The sequence below is a fragment of the Chiloscyllium plagiosum genome, unplaced genomic scaffold, assembly GCF_037043375.1.
Source record: "Chiloscyllium plagiosum isolate Xiang-an unplaced genomic scaffold, Cpla_swu_hap1 HiC_scaffold_29, whole genome shotgun sequence".
NCBI lineage: Eukaryota > Metazoa > Chordata > Chondrichthyes > Orectolobiformes > Hemiscylliidae > Chiloscyllium > Chiloscyllium plagiosum.
In genome coordinates this window covers 8,706,388-8,728,252 of record NW_028270167.1, presented here as the reverse complement: position 1 = coordinate 8,728,252, position 21,865 = coordinate 8,706,388, and the positions used below count along the sequence as shown (strand labels likewise).

General features: G+C 41.7%; 1 protein-coding gene across 3 annotated transcripts in view; it reads right to left on the bottom strand.

Moving 5' to 3' along the window:
* drd2a (dopamine receptor D2a) overlaps nt 1-21,865 on the bottom strand; it is a 128,782-nt gene that overhangs the window by 83,172 nt on the left and 23,745 nt on the right. For 2 of the 3 annotated variants that reach the window (XM_043676563.2, XM_087976353.1), the window contains exon 1: nt 1,596-1,716. The exons of the other annotated variant lie outside the window; for it this stretch is intronic. In XM_043676563.2, the coding sequence (XP_043532498.2) occupies nt 1,596-1,664 (69 nt within the window). In that variant the 5' untranslated portion in view covers nt 1,665-1,716. Of the gene's footprint in view, nt 1-1,595; nt 1,717-21,865 lie in introns of those variants that run through there. 3 annotated transcript variants of the gene reach the window in all.

The window sequence follows — 21,865 nt, the reverse complement described above, 5'->3', positions numbered from 1 at the left end:
GCCTGTGTTAAATGATTTTCTCCCTATACAATTATAGTTCCCCCATTAGAGAGAGATGACTGGTGGTGAGGTTAATCTGACCGTCATCACATCTCAGGCAAGGGGAGAGATTGAGAAAGAACATCCTTCAGAGTGAACCCAACTTGGTGCAGGAATTGAATCCATGTTGTTGGTATCACTCTGCAATGCAAACCAACCAACTGAGCTAACTGACTCTTTTACAGTATGTCCACTTTTCGTTTCTTATATTACATTAGCTCGTGTTGTTCTTTTACCAACCATTTGGATGTAAGCAGAGATAATTTGCCATCACAGTTTATTTCCCTCCTGAGAAGGATAATATAGTTTCTCATTCTCCCACTCAAAAATTGACAGCTTACTAACATTCCCCCACTGTCACTGAGCCTTTTCAAAGCCACTGTGAATCCAATTTCCCATTTTAGCAGCGAATGTACTTAGAACTGAAATCTCCTGGTTTGCAGCTTTGTCGAGAAAAGTGGAGCTGGAAAAGCGCAGCAGGTCAGGCAGCACCAAAGGAGCAGGAGAATTGACGTTTCAGTTATAACTCCGAACCCAAAACGTCGATTCTTCTGCTCCTCTTATGCTGCCTGACCTGCTGTGCTTTTCCAGTGCCACACTTTTCGACTCTGATCTCCAGCATCTGCAGTCCTCATTTCCTCCTGGTTTGTAGCTTTACTAACTCAGTCCAACTGATTTCAGGTTCAACTCCCACTCAGGAATTTAAACATTTAATATAGGTCCTTCACCATGTTGGGGGAGTGCTGCACAGTCAGAGCTGCTGTTTTATAGATGAGATATTCAACAAATGAAGTCCCACTTGCAACTTCTGTTGGTTAAGGTGGATATAAAAAACAACACACAAAATGCTTTGACAAAGACAAAGTAGTTTCCTCATGTCTTTGCCAATATTCTTTCTTCAAGTACAGCCACAGCCGATTAAGCAGTCATTTATCTGATTGCTGTCTGTGAGATTGTGCTTTTCACATTGCTTGTCAGTGTGTGCTTTACCACAGAACAACAGTGACTAGACTTTATTTTAATTGGAATCCATCCATTTTAAGATGTTCTCAATGCTATCAAAATACAAGGTCATGTTTTCCTTGAGATACTGTAACAGGACACTTTCTCACGAGGCACCACAGGATACAACAACATATTATCTGACCCTGTGACAAATGTCAGATGATTACAAATTCTTATAGAATGTCATCCTTTAAATCCTCAGGTTAATTCTGACAGCCTCATTACCCAAGCAAGAATGTTTCAGATCAGTTTGCAATGCTCTCCCATGTACCCTCCCCATATCTTCCACCTTAACAGTATCAACATTTTCAATTGACTTACCAAGCAAGGTAAATATGTGCATGTTTCTAGTTTGAAATCCATCCATGAGAGCCATATATAGTTCACAGTGGAGTACAAAACTTATACAGTCCGCATAACAGGAATTCAAGTGAACCAATTATTTCTCATTTGAAAATACAGTTTGTCAATCTACATTCACCCATTAAAGCTCTTTGAAGACAGGAATCAAGGACATTTTTGGAATGCATCATTGTAACAATATGTTTTACCTTCTCCGCTGTCCTTGGCCTGATGTTCTGAAGTGAGAATAATGGTTTGTCCTGCACCAAAATCTCCATGTGTATTTTCTCTGTGACTCTCAGAGGGAGATGAAGAGATCGTAGTTTGCAGTCTGGCATTGAAAAGCATTGACAGAGCTTCAGACAGCCTTTGCTGTACGCAACCTCCTGCCTCTCCATTCCCTCTCCACAACTCCCCCCCAACCCCACCCCCCAATCCACCTCCTCCCCCACCTTCTCCTAAAAGCAAACGCTCGCCTGAGAAAATCATGACATTATGCTGAGGTCAAAGTACGTCTCCAGTAATGCCATGAACTGGAACTGTCAGCTAAGGAAAATACAATGTCACTTTTCTTAAAAGCTAACTCTAATGTGTATTGATTTTTCCATATCAATTTTACTCAGTGGGAGGCATTAAAGAGACAGCATTTGGAAATTACTGTTTTTGTAATTTTCATTCTACTTCTCTAAGGAGGAGAAACAGAGAAAGGGAGCTTTCCGCAGTTGCTGTATTTACTGATTTTGTTAAGCAGGTTTAAAATCTTTCTCTGCTCAGTCTACCTTAATTTCATGCCAGCCTCCATAAGGTAAACTATTGCCATCCCATACCAGCCGTCCTCAAGATTTTTTAGCGTTAGAAATGTTTAATGGGTATTCTCTGCTATGAACATTTACACAAATGTTCAAGATATAAAGTGTTATTGAACATCTCGAAGCATTTACAACCAGTTATGTCCTGAAGCACACTCAGTTTTGTAAGGTAAAGGTGAAAGGGTAAAGCCACCTGGTCTTCTCATTACGGAGAGACAATTGGTGGTGATTTAACCTGAGGGTTGCCATGCTTCAGGCAAGGGAAGTGGTTGAGAAGGCAGGACCTTCATGGTAACCCAACTGGTGCAGGATCTGAGCCAATGCTGCTGGTGTCATTTTGATTTGCAAACCAGCCACCCAGCCAATGGAACTGTAAGAAACATGGATATGGGAGAAAGTGAGGACTGCAGAAGCTGGAGATCAGAGTTGAGAGTGTGGTGCTAGAAAAGCACAGCAGGTCAGGCAGCATCCGACGAGCAGGAGAATCGACATTTTAGGCATAAGCCGTTCACCAGGAATGAGGGTTACTGGATATGTTACATGGCTGAGACACGTAACACAGAGGGAAACATCTCCCATTCCCTGGCATCATGTAATGAAAAGATTGAAAAATATAAGCAATACAATGACATTAAAAATTCAGTTTTCTTAAATGGTGCCTTGACATTCTTGCCACAGAACAATGACTCGTTTAGTCCCAGGTGTTGTTATTTTTATGCTACTTTCAATTCTTCTCTCCTTTGCTGAGAATGTAGAAGGTAAGAAATTCCAAACTGCATCACGCATGAACCTGGAGGCTACAGCTTTTCAAATACAACAGCTCCTTCATCATAATGCGCCTGCACGCTCTGTGATGACCATCTTCCTCGACCTTCCATCCATACCAGCTGTCATCAGTACACGACCAGACTCACCACAACATTGTGCCTGTTCTCAGAACAGCTCCCGGTCCCAGGACTGTAAGGACGTAGACTCCAGTGGGACCAAGTACCTGATTAATTGCGACCAACCTCTTAGATTTGAATAGGGCAAGTCTTTTGACTGACTGTAGTCCCACTTCCCGTCACTAAGGACTGCTTGCTTCTGACTTCCAGGTATTTACATCTTTTTAATTAATTCATAGTATCTGGGCTTTGCTGACCATTTATTGCCCATACCTAACTACCCAGAGAGCTGTTGAGAGTCAACCATTTTGCTGTGGGTCTATAGTCATATGTCTGAGTATGACTCGGGCATTAGCCCTTCCTGAAGAAGGGCTAATGCCCGAAACGTCGATTCTCCTGTTCCCTAGATGCTGCCTGACCTGCTGCGCTTTTCCAGCAACACATTTCCATCTCTATAGTCATATGTAGGCCAGAGTACCAAGATGGCAGATTTCCTTCCGCAAAGAACATCAGTGAGCCAACTTCTTTTTAATAACAATTGACAGTAGTTACATGGTCACCATTAGGCTAGCATTTAATTTATTTAAATCAAGTTTCATCCTCTGCCATACGTGGGGTTTGAAGCCACATCCCCAGAATGTTAAACTGATGTTCTAGATTATAGGCCAGTGATATTACCCCTACCCCATCATCTCCTCATGCAGTTGAAGCACATGTCTGCTGAAAAGGTTGTTGGCACATAATGTAGGTGTTACATTGGTGTAGCGTTGTACCGCATGGTGACATATCCATCCCCTTGACTCTTCCCACTGTCACAAGCGCCCTCCCAAATGAAGTGTGTCTGGATGCATGCATGGCCTGGTGTGGCAGATGATTGGGAAAAGGGCTGCCCATGTCGCCAAGATCTTCAGGTTGCTGTCTGCAAAGCAAGAAATGAGTTTTCCTTCTGTCAGGGTGATGGGTTGAATGTTGAGGCTCTGAGGGGTAGTTCTGGGCTTGCAGTGTGGGGCTGTGCAGCTGGGCTTTAAATATGAAGCGAGCCATGTGAATGCTGCACAGTGTAGAAGTAGCACGCACTTCCCCCACCCTTCCCCATCCCCAGCTGTGTGATCACCCCCAGGAGCTTGCCTAAGAGATCGTTGTATCATTTTTGAGGTGACGAGTGTAAGATTGTGTGACAAAAGATTGCATGAAGAGACAGAGTACTGGAAAGAGATGGAGTACTTAACAGCATGTTGTAAAGACAATAATCTATCCATCAATGTCAGCAAAATGAAAGAGCTGGCCAATGACTTCAGAAAGCAAGATGGAGGGCATGCCCCAGATGCATCAACGGTGCTGAGGTGGAGATGGTCAAGAGTGTCAGTTCTTGGGAGTGATGGTCATCAACAATCTGCCTTGGCCCACCCTCATTAATGCTATGCTCAAGAAAGCATAACAACATCTCTAATTCTTCAGGAGGCTAAGGAAATTCAGCTAGTCCACAAGGACTCTTACCAAATTGCATAGATGTATCATAGAAAATATCCTATCTGGATGCATCGCAACTTGGTTTGGCGACTGCTCTTCCCGAGACTGCAAGAAACTACAGAGAGTCGTGAACACAGCCCAGTCCATAATGCAAACCAACCTTCCATCTATTGACTCCATCTGTATTCTCTTGGGAAAACAACCAACCTAGTCAAAGACCCCTCCCACCCAATTATTCTCTCTTCCACCTGCTTCCATTGGGCAGAAGGTATAAAAGTTGAATACAAATAGATTCAAAAACAGTTCTACCCTGCTGTTATTAGACTTTTGAACAGACCTCTCAAATGTTAATGTTTATTTCTTTCTCTCTCCCTCTCTGCATCTTCTCTGCAGCTGTAACACTGTATTCTGCACTCTATTCTGCTACCATCATGCATTTTGTACAGTATGGTCACACAAAAGAACAATTTTCACTGTATCTTGGTACTTGTGCCAACAGTAAATCAATCAGTCAAAGAATCAATCAATCAAAAATCAGTTTCACCCATGATGGACTGAACACCATGAATCTCACTCAAACAAAACAGTTCAACTGAAAATAGGAAAATTCTACCTTTCAAAACAAACATAATGACCATTTTCTACCACATTCCTTGAATAGCATCTGATTCTGTTAGATTATTACAATTGTTGGGTTTGTACATTCCATGAAATGTTCACTCATAGGTGCACAGAAGTAAGATAATACTCAAATATGGCTTATAGCTGTTAGAATTACTGCTGACAGTGTGACCGCAAACGGGATTGTGGTGACGACCATTTAAACAGACCATAGACAAGATAGGTTTGACAGCATCTGTGAAGAGAAACCAAAGTTAGTGGTTCAGATCCAGTGACCCTTCCTCAGAACTGATTGTAGCTAGTTCCATCAGTTCTGAGGAAGGGTCACCGGACTCAAAACGCTAACTCTGATTTCTCTGCACAGATGCAGCAAGACCTGCTGAGCTTTTCCAGCATTTTTTTTTCTGACTTACAGCATCCACAGTTCTTTCGGCTTTTGCAGAATGGATTTAAGATTATATTAGATTCCCTACAGTGCGAAAAGAGGCCCTTCGGCCCAACAAGTCCACACAGGCCCTTCGAAGAACAATCCACCCAGACCCATTCCCCTACATTTACCCCTGACTAATGCACTACAGGCAGTTTACCATGGCCAATTCACCTGAACTGCACATCTTTGGACTGTGGAAGGAAACCAGAGCACCCGAAGGAAACCCACACAGACACGGGGAGAATGTGCAAACTCCACACAGACAGTTGCCCAAGATGGGAACTGAACCCGGGTCTCTGGCACTTTGAGGCAGCAGTGCTAACCACTGAGCCACCGTGCCACCCACAAATGGCTTGAATATTTTATAGTTTTGGAGGTGAATCATGTGCAATTTTTCTCACACAGTGAGTAGTTTGGGTATGGAATGCATTGCCTGTAAATGTGGTGGAGGCATTCAAGAGAGGCTTTGGCTAATCTTTTGGATTTCCTGAGGAGCAGCTCCAAATTCCCTGCTTCATTATTTCACTATTACCCTAGTTACATTAAATTGAGCGCATGCAAAAATAAAAGTCTGTTTACTTTATTCAAAACAATAAGCTATCAATCACAACAAATGTCTGACAGTGAATGCTAGGAGGTAATCCAATTCTGTGGGTTTTACTGAAAACTGCAGGAGTTTTGCCCTCACACTTGCTGATGTCATCAGAGACACACGATTGAATTAGCATTGTGTAGTCATGCAACATTGCAACAAGTATTGTACAACTGTTTAAAATGGCAGGAATCCTTTGTGCAGTGCTCTATCATTATACGATCTGCCTTCTTTAATTATCGTGTCTCACAGTTAAACTGCTAGCCTAGTTGACTAGATATTGTCAGTGCTGCTAAAGACAAACCTAGTTACAGAACGCACATTTCCCTCCCACTCGATTTATTCTGGATGATTAGATGGCACTTTGATTCCAATATTGGTTTGAGAAGCATTTGATTTATTCTGTATGGCATTTCGGAGCATATAAACTAACCAGACAGATAAAGATTGCACTAATGTCAGCACAAACTTTGCAACTTTGCCTTTTGTCATTGCTTATGTTGATCAAATGGCCCCATAATTAAAAGATTGAACTTGAGTTGGCATATGACAGAATAGGAACAGGAGGAGGCTCCTCAATCCTTTGAGCCTTTTCTGTCATTCCAATTGATCGAGTGTGAACTGTACTTTAACTTCATTAACCTGCCTTTCCTCCATTTGCTTTGATAGTATTCGTAAACAAATATCTTTCAGTTTCAATTTTTTTGTTTCAACTGACCCCTAGGTTTTGAAGTGGGGAGTAAAAGAATTCCAGTATTTTTTGTGTAAAGTCAAAATTGTGCCCTTTCGTTCTGCCTTCTCTCACCAACTGATTGAGAAGTTATTTCAACAATTTTAATTGTGGTGGTGGGCGAATTGCTTATTTTGTGAGAATGTTATTTGTCTATATTTTGCTTTCATATGAACTGCTGCAGAATTTGTAGCAAACACAGTCCTGAGGATAAGAATTTCTCTGAATTTCCTTCTTGTCCTTAATCTTCTCAGAGCTGTTGAGTACTGCCCTTGCTGCTGGCTTTGTTATTATTTCATATTTTTCTGAAAATAACCTTTGATTAATGACCATAGAAAAGCATAAATGGCTGGCTGGACTATGTTAGGAGCTTGGTTGTAGGGTGGAGAAACATTGCAACATGAGGGAAAGGTTAGAATTCATGGTGGAGAAATCCTGAAGGATTAAGGAAGGAGCCCTTTCCATAAATGCAAAACCAGTGTCAAGAACAATACAATTAAATAGCACCTCTAATATAATAAAGAACCCTTTACAGGAAGTTGCCAAATTTGGCACTGAGCCACAAAAAAAGAGAGATAAGATGGAAGCTTAATTAAAAAGGTAGGTTTAAAGGTGGACAGCAGGGGAAAGTTTTTGGGAGAGACTGAAATTGTGGAAGAATTCAAGAACTAGAATTGAAGGAACACTGAGTTTGTGGAGGCTTGTGCATATAGATGAGGTTACAGAGATAAGGAACAAGGAAGGCATTATAAAATAAACATGACCATTCTAAAATTTAGCATGGGAGATAGAGGACTAACCACATTGTTAGGCAACAAATAAACGTGGGACATTTAGAGATTGGTGGGCACTGCAGGGACTGGGTGCAGCTTCAGTTCTATTTTTATAAGTATCCACTGATTTCGATTTTGTTCCTTTTGCAGTGCAACCCAAAGGGCTGTTTAACCTGTTTAAAAATTTGTTTTAAAAAAAGTAAAATTTCATTTAAAAAAATGACCATGGAGAGATAAACATGCTGATGGTACTTGGGATTTTCCAGGCTTTTTTCTGCCTTGCTTTACAAGCTAAGTAAGTAATTAGCTATAGTCAGCACTGCGAGACACACTCCCTTGGTTTTATGCTGCAGTATGTTTCAATTAATTATGGTTTTTAATAAATTGCCTTTCTGAGAATGGAATCACAATGGGAAGGAGAAAAGCTCATTAAGCACAAGAATCCCATTGTTCTTTTTAAAATCCTGTTCCAAAATTGACATTCGTGCCCTTTTTCAGAAAATCTCTTTCGTCGCCTCTGGGTTAAGGCCTGAGTTTAATTTCAAGTAAACTTCAAATCAGTTGGAGTCATAAAGTCACAGTAAGAAAACAGACCCTTCGATCCAACTCATCCAAGCCAACCAGATATCCTAAATTAATCTAGTCCCATTTGCCAGCACTTGGCCCATATACCTCCACACCCTTCCTATTCATATACCCATCCAGATGTCTTTTAACTGTAATTGTATCAGCCTCCCCCACTTCCTCTGGTATCCAATTCCACACACTCACCACCCTCTGTGTGAAAAAGTTGCCAGTTATGTCCCTCTTAAATCTTTCCCTTCTCACCTTAAATCTAGCTTTTCCCCCGACCCTATCCATGCCCCTCATGATTTTATAAGCCTCTATAAAATCACCTCTCAGCCTCCAACGCTCCAGGGAAAACAGCCCCAGCCTATTCAGCCTCTCCCTTTAGCTCAAATCCTCCAACCCTGGCAACATCCCTGTAAATCTTTTCTGAACCCTTTCAGGTTTAAAAACATTCTTCTTGTAGGAGGGAGACCAGAATTGAATGCAGTATTCCAAAAGTGGCCAAACTGACGTCCAGTACAGCCACAACATGACTCATAACTCTAATACTTAATGAACTAACCAATAAAGGCAAGCATACCTACTTTACTATCCTGACTGCCTGCAACTCCACTTATGACTGGGAAATGGGTTCTCGTTGCAATTTCACACACTGCTGACTTGCATGACTTTCCTCCCTCCTCATATTTGAATTATTTGTTTGTTTTCCCAACCAGCCTGATGGATGCAACTTATTTTAATATTGACTTCATACAATTGATTTATTTTTTAACTTGGGCCATATTGATGTTGTTATGCAGTAAGTGCGGACAATTAATACTCCGAACTGAGGTGAGTCTAGATGAGGTCACGAATTAACATTGACACTAGTTGGTGTCCATTCAGTTGCCAAAAGGTATTTGGATATTGTAGCTAAAGCAGGACTTTTTTTGGCAAAAATACAAATGTCACAATCTATTTCCCCACATTCTATATCTTCCATGTCCTTCTCCACAGTAAACACTGATGCAAAATACTTGTTTGCTATCTCCCCCACCTCCTGCGGCTCCACACATAGACTGCCTTGCTGATTTTTGAGGAGCCCTATTCTCTCCCTCGTTACCCTTTGTCCTTAATGTATTTATAAAAACCCTTTGTATTTCCTTAACTCTATTTGCCAAAGTTATCTCATGTCCCCTTTTTGCCCTCCTGATCTCCCTCTTCAGCATACTCCTACTGCCTTTATCTCTTCTAAGGATTCACTCAATCTCTCCTGTCTATACCTGACATGTGCTTCCTTCTTTTTCTTAACCAAAACCTCAATTTCTCTAGTCAGCATTTTCAATTTGGTCACTTTGAAATAGCAGACTTCTTCCATGTGACTGTAGATTTATGTTTATATTTTGATGAATGTACTCTTAGATTAATCTTGCCCAAATGATAATTTTTAAAGCAGTTCTTGTAATTTAATCTCAATTTCTAATAAACAAACCAGACATAATTCCTCACAGCCAGTGCATCTTTCATGGTAATGATTAAATGCTCCAAATCAGAGAGTCTCTTTCTATATTTCGTGTCAGTGGCCTTCTCAGATAAGGTCTATCATTTGTTCCAAAAATTCGTATACAGTGATAGTGGTTCCTGTGTGAATCAATGTTATTGAAAGCTGGAGACCATGGAAACGTTGTGACATTGCTAATTCAGGACTTCCTGTCTTCTGACAATCCTCAGTGAATATCTGGAGCATGTCTATCACCATACCCTAATGTTCTACAATTGAGTCAAATACAAAATGTGACATTGCCATCAATTTGTTTTTTGAAGCTGCTTAAATTGTCTGCTATCTTCATTTGTAATCACTGGCATGTGTTGCATTGTGATTGCCTTTCGTATCTGTTATTGTGCAAAGCCCCCAGTATTTCCAAAACAGCTGCTATTTTTTTCAACACTGCTGTCATACACCCCAGTATCATTTGCACCAAAACCAAGACAAAATGACCAATTTGGACAGCCTTCTTCCATGTCAGTGTTGAGGATCCTTTCTCTTTGATGGTGCCTTGTTGAGTTCTTCTTGGAGTTCTGTTCAAAATGGGGTCTTACAGCTTCTTGTAACACAACCAAAGGAAACATGCCCTTCCTGTCTCATCCACAATGCTACAAAAGCAATCGAGTCTTCAGAACCTTTGGGGCTTCACTCTGAATCCTGGACAGCTTTTATGATTGACTCTCAAGATAACAAGCTGAAACCTTATTGCTGGAACAGCACAGCAGGTCAGGCAGCATCTAGGGAACAGAAGATTCGACGTTTCGGGCACATGCCCTTCTTCAGGAATGAGCAGAGAGTGTTCAGCAGGAGAAGATAAAAGGTAGGGAGGAGGGACTTGGAGGAGGGGCATTGGAAATGTGATAGGTGGAAAGAGGTCAAGGTGAAGGTGATAGGTCGGAGTAGGGTGGAGGCGGAGAGGTCAAGAAGAAGACTGCAGGTCAGGAAGGCAGTGCCGGGCTGGAGGGATTCAGCTGAAACAAGGTGGGGGGAGGGGGGATGAAGAAACTGGTGAAGTCCAAGTTCATCCCCTGTGGTTGGAGGGTTCCCAGTCGGAAGATAAGACGCTCCTCCTCCGACCGTCGCGTTGTTGTGGTTTGGCGGTGGATGAGTCCAATGACCTGCATATCCTCGGTGGAGTGGGAGGGGGAGTTGAAATGCTGTGCTACAGGGTGATTGGGTTGGTTCATCCGGGTGGCCCAGAGGTGCTCTCTGAATCGCTCCGCAAGTAGGCGGCCTGTCTCGCCAATATAGAGGAGGCCACACCGGCTGCAGCGGATGCAGTAGATAATGTGGGTGGAGGTGCAGGTATAACAAGCCAATCTGACTGCTTTTGGCTATAGTGAATCAACAATATCAATCACATGATTTCTGGGATCCATCGTGTAAGATGCTGTATCTAATTTAAAGGGACAGATTAGCCATCTTTACAAAAAGGTAAATACTTCAATTACAAATAGGTGATATGCACCTGTTGACCCAATATATATTGTGACAGGTTTGTTTTGTACTGGCAACCTGGGTAGAATTGACTTTCTCAATTGTCAATTTTTAAGGCAAATCTAACCTCAATTTTAATTCTTTATACCTGGCAGAAACCAGACTATTTGGGAAGGGGATAAGATATTTAAAATTGAGTGAATGACTTCTCTGTTTCTTTCCTGTACTGATCTACAACAACCTTCAATTGTCAGCATCATGCAGTAAGCCAACTAGGTTTCAGATGCTGTTTTTTGTTCATGGGATGTGGGCATTGCTGGCTAGGCCAGCATTTTTTGCTATTCCCTAAAGGTCAACCACATTGCCAGGGCCTGGAGTAACATATAGGCCAGAAAATATAAGGACAACTTCACAACCTTTAACTAGTCTTTGGGTGAACAGCTGAAGCATATTAACATTCAAAGCTATGGGCTTAATGTGGGAAAGTGGTACTTTTGTAGGAGGCACGTTTTTGGCACTACAGATTTGAAGATTCCTCTTCTGTACTGTATGATTCTCTGATTACAGAATTCCTTCCTTAAAGGACATCAGTAGATCAGACTGGTTTCTTTCACAACAATCGATAATGGTTACACTATTGCCATTGGCTAGCCTCTTGTCCCATCTCCTCAGAACATTATCCTGGGCTTCTGGCTACAAATTCAGTGATATTCTTACTAGCCCTGTTAAAAAAATGCAAAATTGGCTTAACTCATGCAAAAAGAAGAGCAAGAGTTAACATCACTTTCTGCTTTCAGGAGAAAATTCCCAGGCAGCTGAAGGAAGAGCCACTAATTTTGCAGCAAATAAAATTGTAAGTGTATAAGAGGCCAGAATTAGAGAAACACATATATCACTAAGGCTGATGTGGCTGGAGGCGATTACAGAGATAAGGAGGGGAGAGACTAAAGGAGATTTTGAAAACAACGTTAAGGATTTTAAAATCTCTAATTAAAAGCTCTAATGAAAGCAAACACTGATGAATGAAGAACATTTGCATAGATGCGATTTTGAGAGTATGAGAGAGAAAGAATTTCATTTTGCCTGACAAAATGGTTTTGATCTGGGAACCCACTTAACACTCGACTGGATTTCGAAGTGGACAAGTGCATGTCAGGGGCTTGGAGCTTATCAGAGCTGGCACTGGAAAGGTGCAGAGACTCCAGAAAACTGAAGCTTCCAGTGCCAATGATGCCAGAATTTAAATTGTTATCTTTTGTTTGGCAAAAAAAAAACAGAACAATCTTTGTAGCCAAGTTCCAAATAAATGACATAGAAAACACAGAACACACACAGGCCATTCTGCCCAGTAATCGGCTCCACTTTTGTCATCTTTTCTCCCATTCCATTTCAACCTCTCAGCATGTGTTTCCGTGCTCTTCTTTTCTCACGAACTTCTCTAGTTTCTTCTTGAAAGCATCAGAGCTTTCGTCTTATTGATTTCCTATGGTAGCAAGTTCAGATTGTAACCATTCCTGAATTAAAGACCTTTCTCCCCCATTTCCCTGTTATATTTATCAGTAACTATCTATTACTTGTAGACTTGCGATATGGATGTCTCCACAAGTAGAAACATATCTGCACTGGCAGGCAGTATGCTTTTGGCACTACAGATTTGAAGGTTCCTCTTCTGTACTGTATGATTCTCTGATTACAGAATTCCTTGCTTAAAGGACATCAGTAGATCAGACTGGTTTCTTTCACAACAATTGATAATGGTTACACTATTGCCTTTGGCTAGCCTCTTGTCACATCTCCCCAGAACATTATCCTGGGCTGCTGGGTACAAGCTCAGTGAAATTCTTACTAGCCCACCATCTTCCTTAAAAGAATGCACCTTCCTGGGCTTCATAATTTTTAAATTCATAATTTTTAACATCTCTCTCAGATCAATTTTAGTTATTTCAAGGATTGTTTTTGGCAAAGACAGGAGATGGAGTTTTGACCTCAGGGTGACTTAGACAAATTGAGTGAGTGGGCACATATTTTGCAGATATGCAGCCAAATGTGCATGAATATGAAGTTGACTATTTCAGCAGGAACAACATAAAAGCAGAGTATTATATAAATTGTGATAGATTAAGAAATGTTGATGTATGAAGATACCAGATTGTTCATGAACACTAGACATTGATTGCAAGCATGCACATATAGCAAGTAGTTAAGAATACAAACAGTTTGTTGACTAAAATTACAAGAGGGTTTGAGTACTAAAGTAGGGAAGTCTTACTGTATAGGGTCTTGACAAGCCAACACCTGAAGTATTGTGTTCAGTTGTTGACTCCATATGATGTACTTGTCACAGAGGTAGTGCTGTAAAAATTTACTAGAGTCTTTCCTAGAATGGAGATTTGTCATATGAGGAGACCTTGGCTTGACTAAGCCTGTATACATTGGATTTTGAAGAATAAGGAGTGATTTCATTGAAACATATACAATTCTAATAGAGCTGAAGAGACAGAATGCAGGGATGGTATTTTGTGTGACTGGGAGGTCTAGAACATGGGGTCATGGAATCATGATGTGTGGTAGGTCATTTCAGATTGAGATGAGGAGAATGTTCTTCCTATACTGTGAACCGGTGGAATTCTCACAACCACAAAAGGTTGTGTGGGCAAAGTCCCTAACATACTTAAGAAAGAAAATAAAGATGTCAAGGGGTATGAAGAGAGAGTGAGACTATGATGTGAGATACAGGGTCAGCCATTATCACGTTCAATGGTGGATAGGGTTTGATGGGTCAAATGCTGAAAGTTCTTTTATTTTCAATGTTTCTGTAACTTCAGAACTGACCATAGCGTGGAGAAGACACTCTCTCTTTTGTTCTCTTTCCATCTCCCAAGAAGAAAAGTACCTAGTGACTACACTGTCTGAAAAAAATCATTGCAAAACTGAGAACTTAAAAGGTAAATTGCAATACTGGCTACTGTTGAAGGTCCAAGAAACCAACTAATCCTTAGTGGTCTCATGTTAAAATCTTAGGCCTTTCAAAAGGCTAGAAATTGTATATATTTTGACGTCCTTCTGTACTGGACATTATCCCATCTTAGTTTTATAGCTGTTTGTGTGGAAGGACCCAAGTGACTGGGCAAAGCCATATCCTTGACATCACATTGTTTTCTCAGGGGAGCAGGTTGATGCTCTCTGTAATTCAGGAAAATCTTGTCACAGGCTCCTTATTGATCACAGCAAAGCAAGTCAACAATATTTTAATTGGAGAATGATAGAATCTTTTGCTCAAAAAAAAATCTAAAACTTTGTTGCATGAAGGTTGGCAAAAGGGCAGCCAGTTCCCCCCTTTCATTTGGTTGGAACAAAGGTCTGAAACTAGTCAAAGAAAAGCAAAGTCAAGATTAGAGTGGTGCTGGAAAAGCATTAGGATGAAGGGATTTTGCCCAAAAACATCAATTTTCCTGCTCCTCGGATGCTGCCTGACCTGCTGTGCTTTTCCAGCACCACTCTAATCTTGAATCTGGTCTCCAGCATTTGCAGTCCTCACTTTCGGCAAAGAAAAGCAAAGTCCAGTGGATGCTGGAGAACTGAAATCAAAAGAGAAAGTGCTGGAGAACTGGAGAAACGCAGCAGGTCTGGTAGCACCTATGGAGAGAGAAACAGAGTGAAAGGTTCAATTCCAGGATGACTCTTCTGCAAGTCCTCGACATGTCTAAGAGTTACGAAGTTTGGTCATTAGACTCAAAAACGTTAACGTTACTTCTTCCTCCACAGGAACTACCAAACCCCCTGCGTTTTTGCAGCACTTCCTGGTTTCATTTCATAAGGTGACCACCCCTGTTCACCCAGACCAGACAGGTATAAATGTCACATTGTGTCTGTACTTGATATCATTATGTCAACTGGAAACTCTGTCACTCACCCCTTTGTGTAAATGAGGGGAGGTGCAGAACGGGGTGCATTTCTCAACCCTGTACATTATATCTACAGAGGTATAAATGAAATTTTGTTATGACCAGCCAACGTAAAGGGTTAAGATATAAATTCCTTTGTCACTTCAGACGCTCGGGAAAGATGATACTTCGTAGTAATTGCTCCAAAAGAAAAAATGACACAATAAACATGGGCTATTTTATGGCAGAGTTCTTTCTGTCAAAAGGCTTTGATTTTCTTTCCACATTATCCGAATTCAATCTACCGCCTCATAACTCGGGCGAGAATAGATTGTTTGAGAGTATTTGTCACGGAGCTCAGGAACTGAAAAGAAACAGAAGGCTTAACAATGAACATACACCTGATTCACCTGCCTGATTCTCCTTTGAAAATGTGGCAAAAACATCCTTTATATAGAAATAAGCATTTTTGTGTCTCTGAAACTCTTTTTTTTGAGTGGCTTCAGGAATTGGATTTCTGCTGGAGGAGATGTTTCATTTTCCTTCAATTTTCTTTTTGAAAGGCTGTTAAGCGAGGCGGTGGAACACTAATGGAACAGGAGTGCCGTGGTATTAGATTGTTGTGAATTGCCATATGGAAGATTAGGAGTGACTTGAATTTCTATAGCACCTTTCGTGACCTCAGGGCATACCAGAGCACTTTAAAACTGATGAAGTACTCTTAAAGTGCTGCTTCTATGGTAGTAATTTAGGAAAAAACACAACACCCAATTTGTACACAGCAAGTTCCCACAAACAACAATATCTCCCTTGAAGCAATTTATTTTACTGCAGCAAAGACTCTGTATGAACTGCTGTGATAACAACCAGATAATCTAATTTGGTGATTGAGGAATAAATATTAATCAAGTCACCATTGAAAACTGCCCTGCTTTTGTTTGAAATAATGCCATGGGTTCATTCACATCCATCTGAGAGGGCAGAATAGGCTTTAGTTGAAAGACAGCAACTCCTACAGTACTGCACTGACTGGAATATCCACTTTGATTCTGCCATAAGTCACAGGAATAGGGTATGAATTCATGACGTTCTGACTTACGTGTGAGTGCATCAGTGTCTGAGCCACTCCAGACATTGTACTGCTTGGCTATTTTATTGGTACTTGGAATGTCACGACTCTTTATTTAAATTTCCTACTTTTTTTAGTTTTTAATCTATAAATAATTCTGTTATTTATCTTCAATCTGAGAGTAGCCGATAACAGATAATTTACTACTAACCAATGAACTAATGGTTTTCCTCTCATGTCACTCTTTGTTTTATGCTGGGCCCCTGATTCTAAGTTCAATTTATCATCTTTAAAAAGATTGTATAAATTATGAACCATAATTATTGGGGAGGATTCTAATTATATGGAAAACCATAGTTTGATTAGAGATAGTTAGCATGGCTTTGTGAGGGACAGGTCTTGCCTCACAAGCCTTATTGAATTATTTGAGGACATGACAGAACACATTGCTGAAGGGAGAGCAGTGGATGTGGTGTACATGGATTTTAGCAAGGCTGTTGATAAGGTTCCCCCTGGTAGGCTCATTCAGAAAGTAAGGAGGCATGGGATACAAGGAAATCTGACTGTCTGGATACAGAATTTGCTGACCCATAGAAGACAGAGAGTGGTAGTTGATGGAAAGTGTTCAGCCTGGAGCTGGGTGACTAGTGGTGTTCCACAGGGATCTGTTTTGGGAGGTCTGCTCTTTGTGATTTTAATTAATGACTTGGACGAGGAAGTGGAATGGTGGATTAGTAAGTTTGCCGATGACAGGAAGGTTGGTGGAGTTGTGGATAGTGGCTGTTGTAGGTTGCAACGGGACATTGACAGGATGCAGAGCTGGGCTGGGAAATGGCAGATGGAGTTCGACCTAGGAAAGTGTGAAGTGATTCACTTTGGAAGGTTGAATTTGAATGCGGATTACAGGGTTAAAGGCAGGATCTCTCAAAGCTACCACTAAGCTGATACGGTTATCAAGAAGGCGTATGATGTGTTGGCTTTCATTAGCAGGGGGATTGAGTTTAAAAGCTGCAAGATTATGCTGACGCTCTATCAAGTCCTGGTTCGACCACACTTGGAATATTGTCCTCAGTTCTGGTCGCTTCATTATAGGAAGGATGTGGGAACTTTAGAGAGGGTGCAGAGGAGATTTACCAGGATGCTGGACTGGAGAGCATGTCTTATCAAGAAAGGTTGAGGGAGCTGGGGCTTTTCTCATTGGAGCGAAAAAGGCTTAGAGGTGACTTGATAGAGATATACAAGATGATGAGAGGTATAGACAGAGACTTTTTCTTAGGGCGGAAATAGCTATCATGAGGGGCATAATTATAAGATGATTGGAAGAAGGTTTAAGGGAGCTGTCAAAAGTAGGTTCTTTACTCTGAGAGTGGTGGGTGTGTGGAATGCACTGCCAGCAGTGGTAGTAGAGTCTGATACATTGGACTGTCAGATAGGCACATGGATAATAGTAAAATGAAGGGTATGTAAGTTAGTTTGATCTTTGAGTAGGATAAAAGGTCGGCACAATATCGAGGGATGAAGGGCCTATATTGTGTTTGACAGTTCTATGTTCGGTGTTCTAAATGCAAAAAGCACCTCTTCCCCTCTACAGTGAATTCCCACATTGCTCCAAATTCCAAAATATATTCTCACACAGGGAGTGCCTCATCTGGATGCAATCACTCTTTGGCGACCATTTATAGTGGTTTGAATCTGCCGCTTCCGGTTGTCAGTTCCAGCTGTAACTGACAACCGGGAGCAGCAGATTCAAACCACTAGAAATGCTAGAGGAAAGATCACAGAAGCGCTTCACAGGAGGCTCCCAAGCACTGAGGATGTCACCTAGACTGGGGACGAAACGTCTGCAACACAAATTCCCAGCTCGGCGAACAGAACCACAACAACGAGCACCCGAGCTACAAATCTTCTCCCAAACCTTGAAGCTTACTAATTTTGTTCCACCAGAAATTTATGTAAAATTTATGGCTGGATGGTGATAGCTGACAGCTTTCACCCTTGGCTTTGAAATTGCCCAACCTTTAGCTAAGCCTGCAGTCAAACTAGTATGGGCATCTTGCTGACATTGTCAGGACACTGATTTCCTATTGAAGTTAGACCTCATTCCTTTGGGGGTGGGTGGCATTCCCATATTTGATGTCAGGCTTGTTAAGATGGTGGGAGCAGTGATCTGACCATTTCTGTTCAGTGAGATTTCCCTTCCTCAGCACTTTTTTTTAATGTTTCAAATAATTTGCTTTCACGGTTCCATTTATAATTTAAACATATCATGAAAAATTGGGATTAATTGTTTTTTTGTCTTACCCATTGATATTTTGAGTATTTTTATTTAAGCAGAAAAGTTAATGGTACTTTTGAGTCAGATTAAACGGCTACAATCAGTCTTTAAGTGTGTGAATTGGAGCAATTTAATTTTGAGTCAGTTTTATAGCCTGCCTGATTTGTCTTGCTCATTACTCTGGTACTGCTTAGAGAAAGAACATTCACATGTAGCAGCATGGATCATATTAAATTAGTACAAAGTGAGCAAAACATTTATGTTTTCAGATACAAAATAGAGTTGATCTCTGAATGGCAGAGAATCCTATGGATTAGATTAGATTAGATTAGATTACTTACAGTGTGGAAACAGGCCCTTCGGCCCAACAAGTCCACACTGACCCGCCGAAGCGCAACCCACCCATACCCCTACCATTACCCCTTTAACCTAACACTACGGGCAATTTAGCATGGCCAATTCACCTGACCCGCACATCTTTGGACTGTGGGAGGAAACCGGAGCACCCGGAGGAAACCCACGCAGACACGGGGAGAATGTGCAAACTCCACACAGTCAGTCGCCTGAGTCGGGAATTGAACCCGGGTCTACAGGCGCTGTGAGGCAGCAGTGCTAACCACTGGGCCACCGTGCCGCCCACTAATAGTCCCTAAAGTATTAAAAGAAAAGAATATGCATTAATAAATATTTTTTTGCGGATCTCTGAATATTTCAAGGTAAATTACCGTCACTGAGAAGCTTCTGCACTGTTGCAATGTAGAAAACACGACAGCCAGTTTGTACACAACGTTAATTGTATCAGTTTCTTGTCACAGAAGTAAGTGTCACTTGGCAACACGTGTTGAGAGTCACACATTCTCTCATGTACAGTGGCACACTGCAGCCTCAGAACTAGAAGCTGTCTCTCACACTCTTCCCCCTACTGCCATCTATTTCATCAAACTTAACTGCTTGTGACTGCAAGAGCTGGAGATTAAAACAGCAATTAACCGCACAGTTCCACAGAACACACCAGCCTACTGAAAAGGTCATATCCCAACATCTGTGTTTTACAACATGTGAAGAGGAATGGGAAAAGGAGATGGTATTGAATGAGCTGTGGGTTTGCCATCTCACTCTGCTCTATGCATTGTGCTCATGGTTAAGGTTTCTGCTATCATCCTTTTTTAGTGAAAGAAACTACAGGGGCTGCTTGGTTTAGTGTGGTGAGGGGAAACCACTTCTTGATCTAACCAGAAGAGTTTCTTGTAATTAATAATAGAATATTTACTGTGTGTCATATGGCACCTGGTTACAGGTTACATTGACATGACAGATATTAGACAGAAAGCTATGGTAGGGTAGATGGCTTACCCTTCTAACATCGAAAAGAAATTGACTGGAGACCAAGATTTGCATCTGGAAGCCAGTTGCTCCTTCCAACCTGTGGGTGTGCTAACACAGTGAACAGTGGGACTTTCACTCCTTAGTCTGGAGTTCTTTGGGTTCCGCCATCCAATCTTGAGAGCACAGTTGACACTGCAGGATGGAGCCCAAAGAGGAACAGAGCTATCCCGAAAAGATAAATCCTAGGGTTGCAGAGTCTGGAGGTATTCTGGAACCCAGAAAAAGAGGAGCATGCAGGTTCTTTTGGGCATCCATGGGGAGGTGGTGTGACCTGATGCACGCAAGGCACCCCACCAGCCGTACTTTGGCATAGACGCTATATTATCAAGGTCAATTGAGCTTGTAAAAAGCTTGGCTCATGGTTGATTATTTACATTTTATTCAAGCACAGTGGCACAGTGGTTAGCAGTGGGACCCAGGTTCGATTCCAACCGGGGGGGGGGGGGGGGACTGTCTGTGTGGAGTTTGCACATTCTCCCCATGTCTACGTGGGTTTCCTCTGGGTGCACCGGTTTCCTCCCATAATCCAAAGATGTGCTGGTTATGTGAATTGGCCATACTAAGTTGCCCATGGTGTTAGGTTCATTAGTCAGGGGTAAATGTAAGGTGAGTGGGTCTGGGTGGGTTACTTTTCGGAGCATCTGTGTGGACTTGGGCCAAAGGGCCTGTTTCCACACTGTAGAGAAGCTAAAAAAAAAGTTTACACTGTATGATTTCTCCACTTGTACTGACATATGATGAGACAGAAAAGCATTATGAAAGTCAATGACTGATATAGCAGTGAATCCTGATGTGACTGGCTGGAAATGGGAAAAGGCAGAGCAAAGTATTGATAATATCAGGGATACCAAGAGAAAGATGTTCACAGAGATTTGGAGTTTATGCCTGGCAGGGGACAAATATAACAGAGTAGCTATATTTTTGGATTAGCAGTCTAACAGCCTGAACTAATTATTCAAAGCCATTTTATCATGGTACCTGGGAGAATTTAGTGAATCTGGAATTAAATGCTAATCTCAATAATAATGATGACTGTGAAACTAGCAGATTGTAATTAAAAACCCATCTGGTTTATTAATAACCTCTCGGGAGCATAGCAGCCACAGTGGTTCGCACTGCCACCTCAAAGCACCAGGGACCTGGATTTGATTCCAGCCTTGGGTGACTGTCTGTGCAGGGTTTGCATAAGTTCCTTGCATCTGCCTTCCTCTGGGTGGTCTGGTTCCCTTCCACAATTCAAAGATGTGCAGGTTTGGTGGATAGGCCGTGCTAACTTGCTCCATAGTGTCCAGCGATGTACAGGCTAGATGGATTAGCCATGTGGTAATATGGGGTTATCGGGTGGGGAGGGTCTGGCTCTGGATGGGATGCCCTTCAGAGGGTCAATGCTGACATGATGGGCGGAATGGCTTCTTTCTGCACTGTAGGGAATCTATGGGGAAAATATCTGTCACCCTTATCTGGTCTGGCCTTCACATGACTTCAGATTCACAGTAATGTGGCTAACCCTAAACTTGCCTCTGAAATGGTCTTTGTCGTTGGCTGTCCCTTGATTCCAGCATGAGATCTACCCAGGGTCACATATTTCAGTCACATACACAACGCAACCTACCAACTTGTGACTCCCCTTCCTCCCCCCCAAAATCACTATGTCCCGTGAGATCCACAGTGCGGCTGTACTTCCTTGTCCCTCCTTCTCAGCCCCTGCTCTACCTTATCATTGGAGCGTTTGGGCCTAAACCTCCAAATGGTATCAGATGTCACTCAGTTATATCATAGCCCTATAGAAAGAAAAGTGCTGTGGTTGTGATTACACTAGATGGACTGCTGTGGTTCAAGAAGGCTGTTCACCACCACCTGGGCAAGGGCAAGATACATTGTTTTTTTCCGGTGATGATTAAATAAAAACGAATAAACATAAATTGCTCAGGTGAATGGCAAAGATATATCAATTGGTCTCGATGTTGGATCAAACAGACCAATCTGTTTAATGCAGACTCTTTCTTTCTAGAGTTGAGGAAATA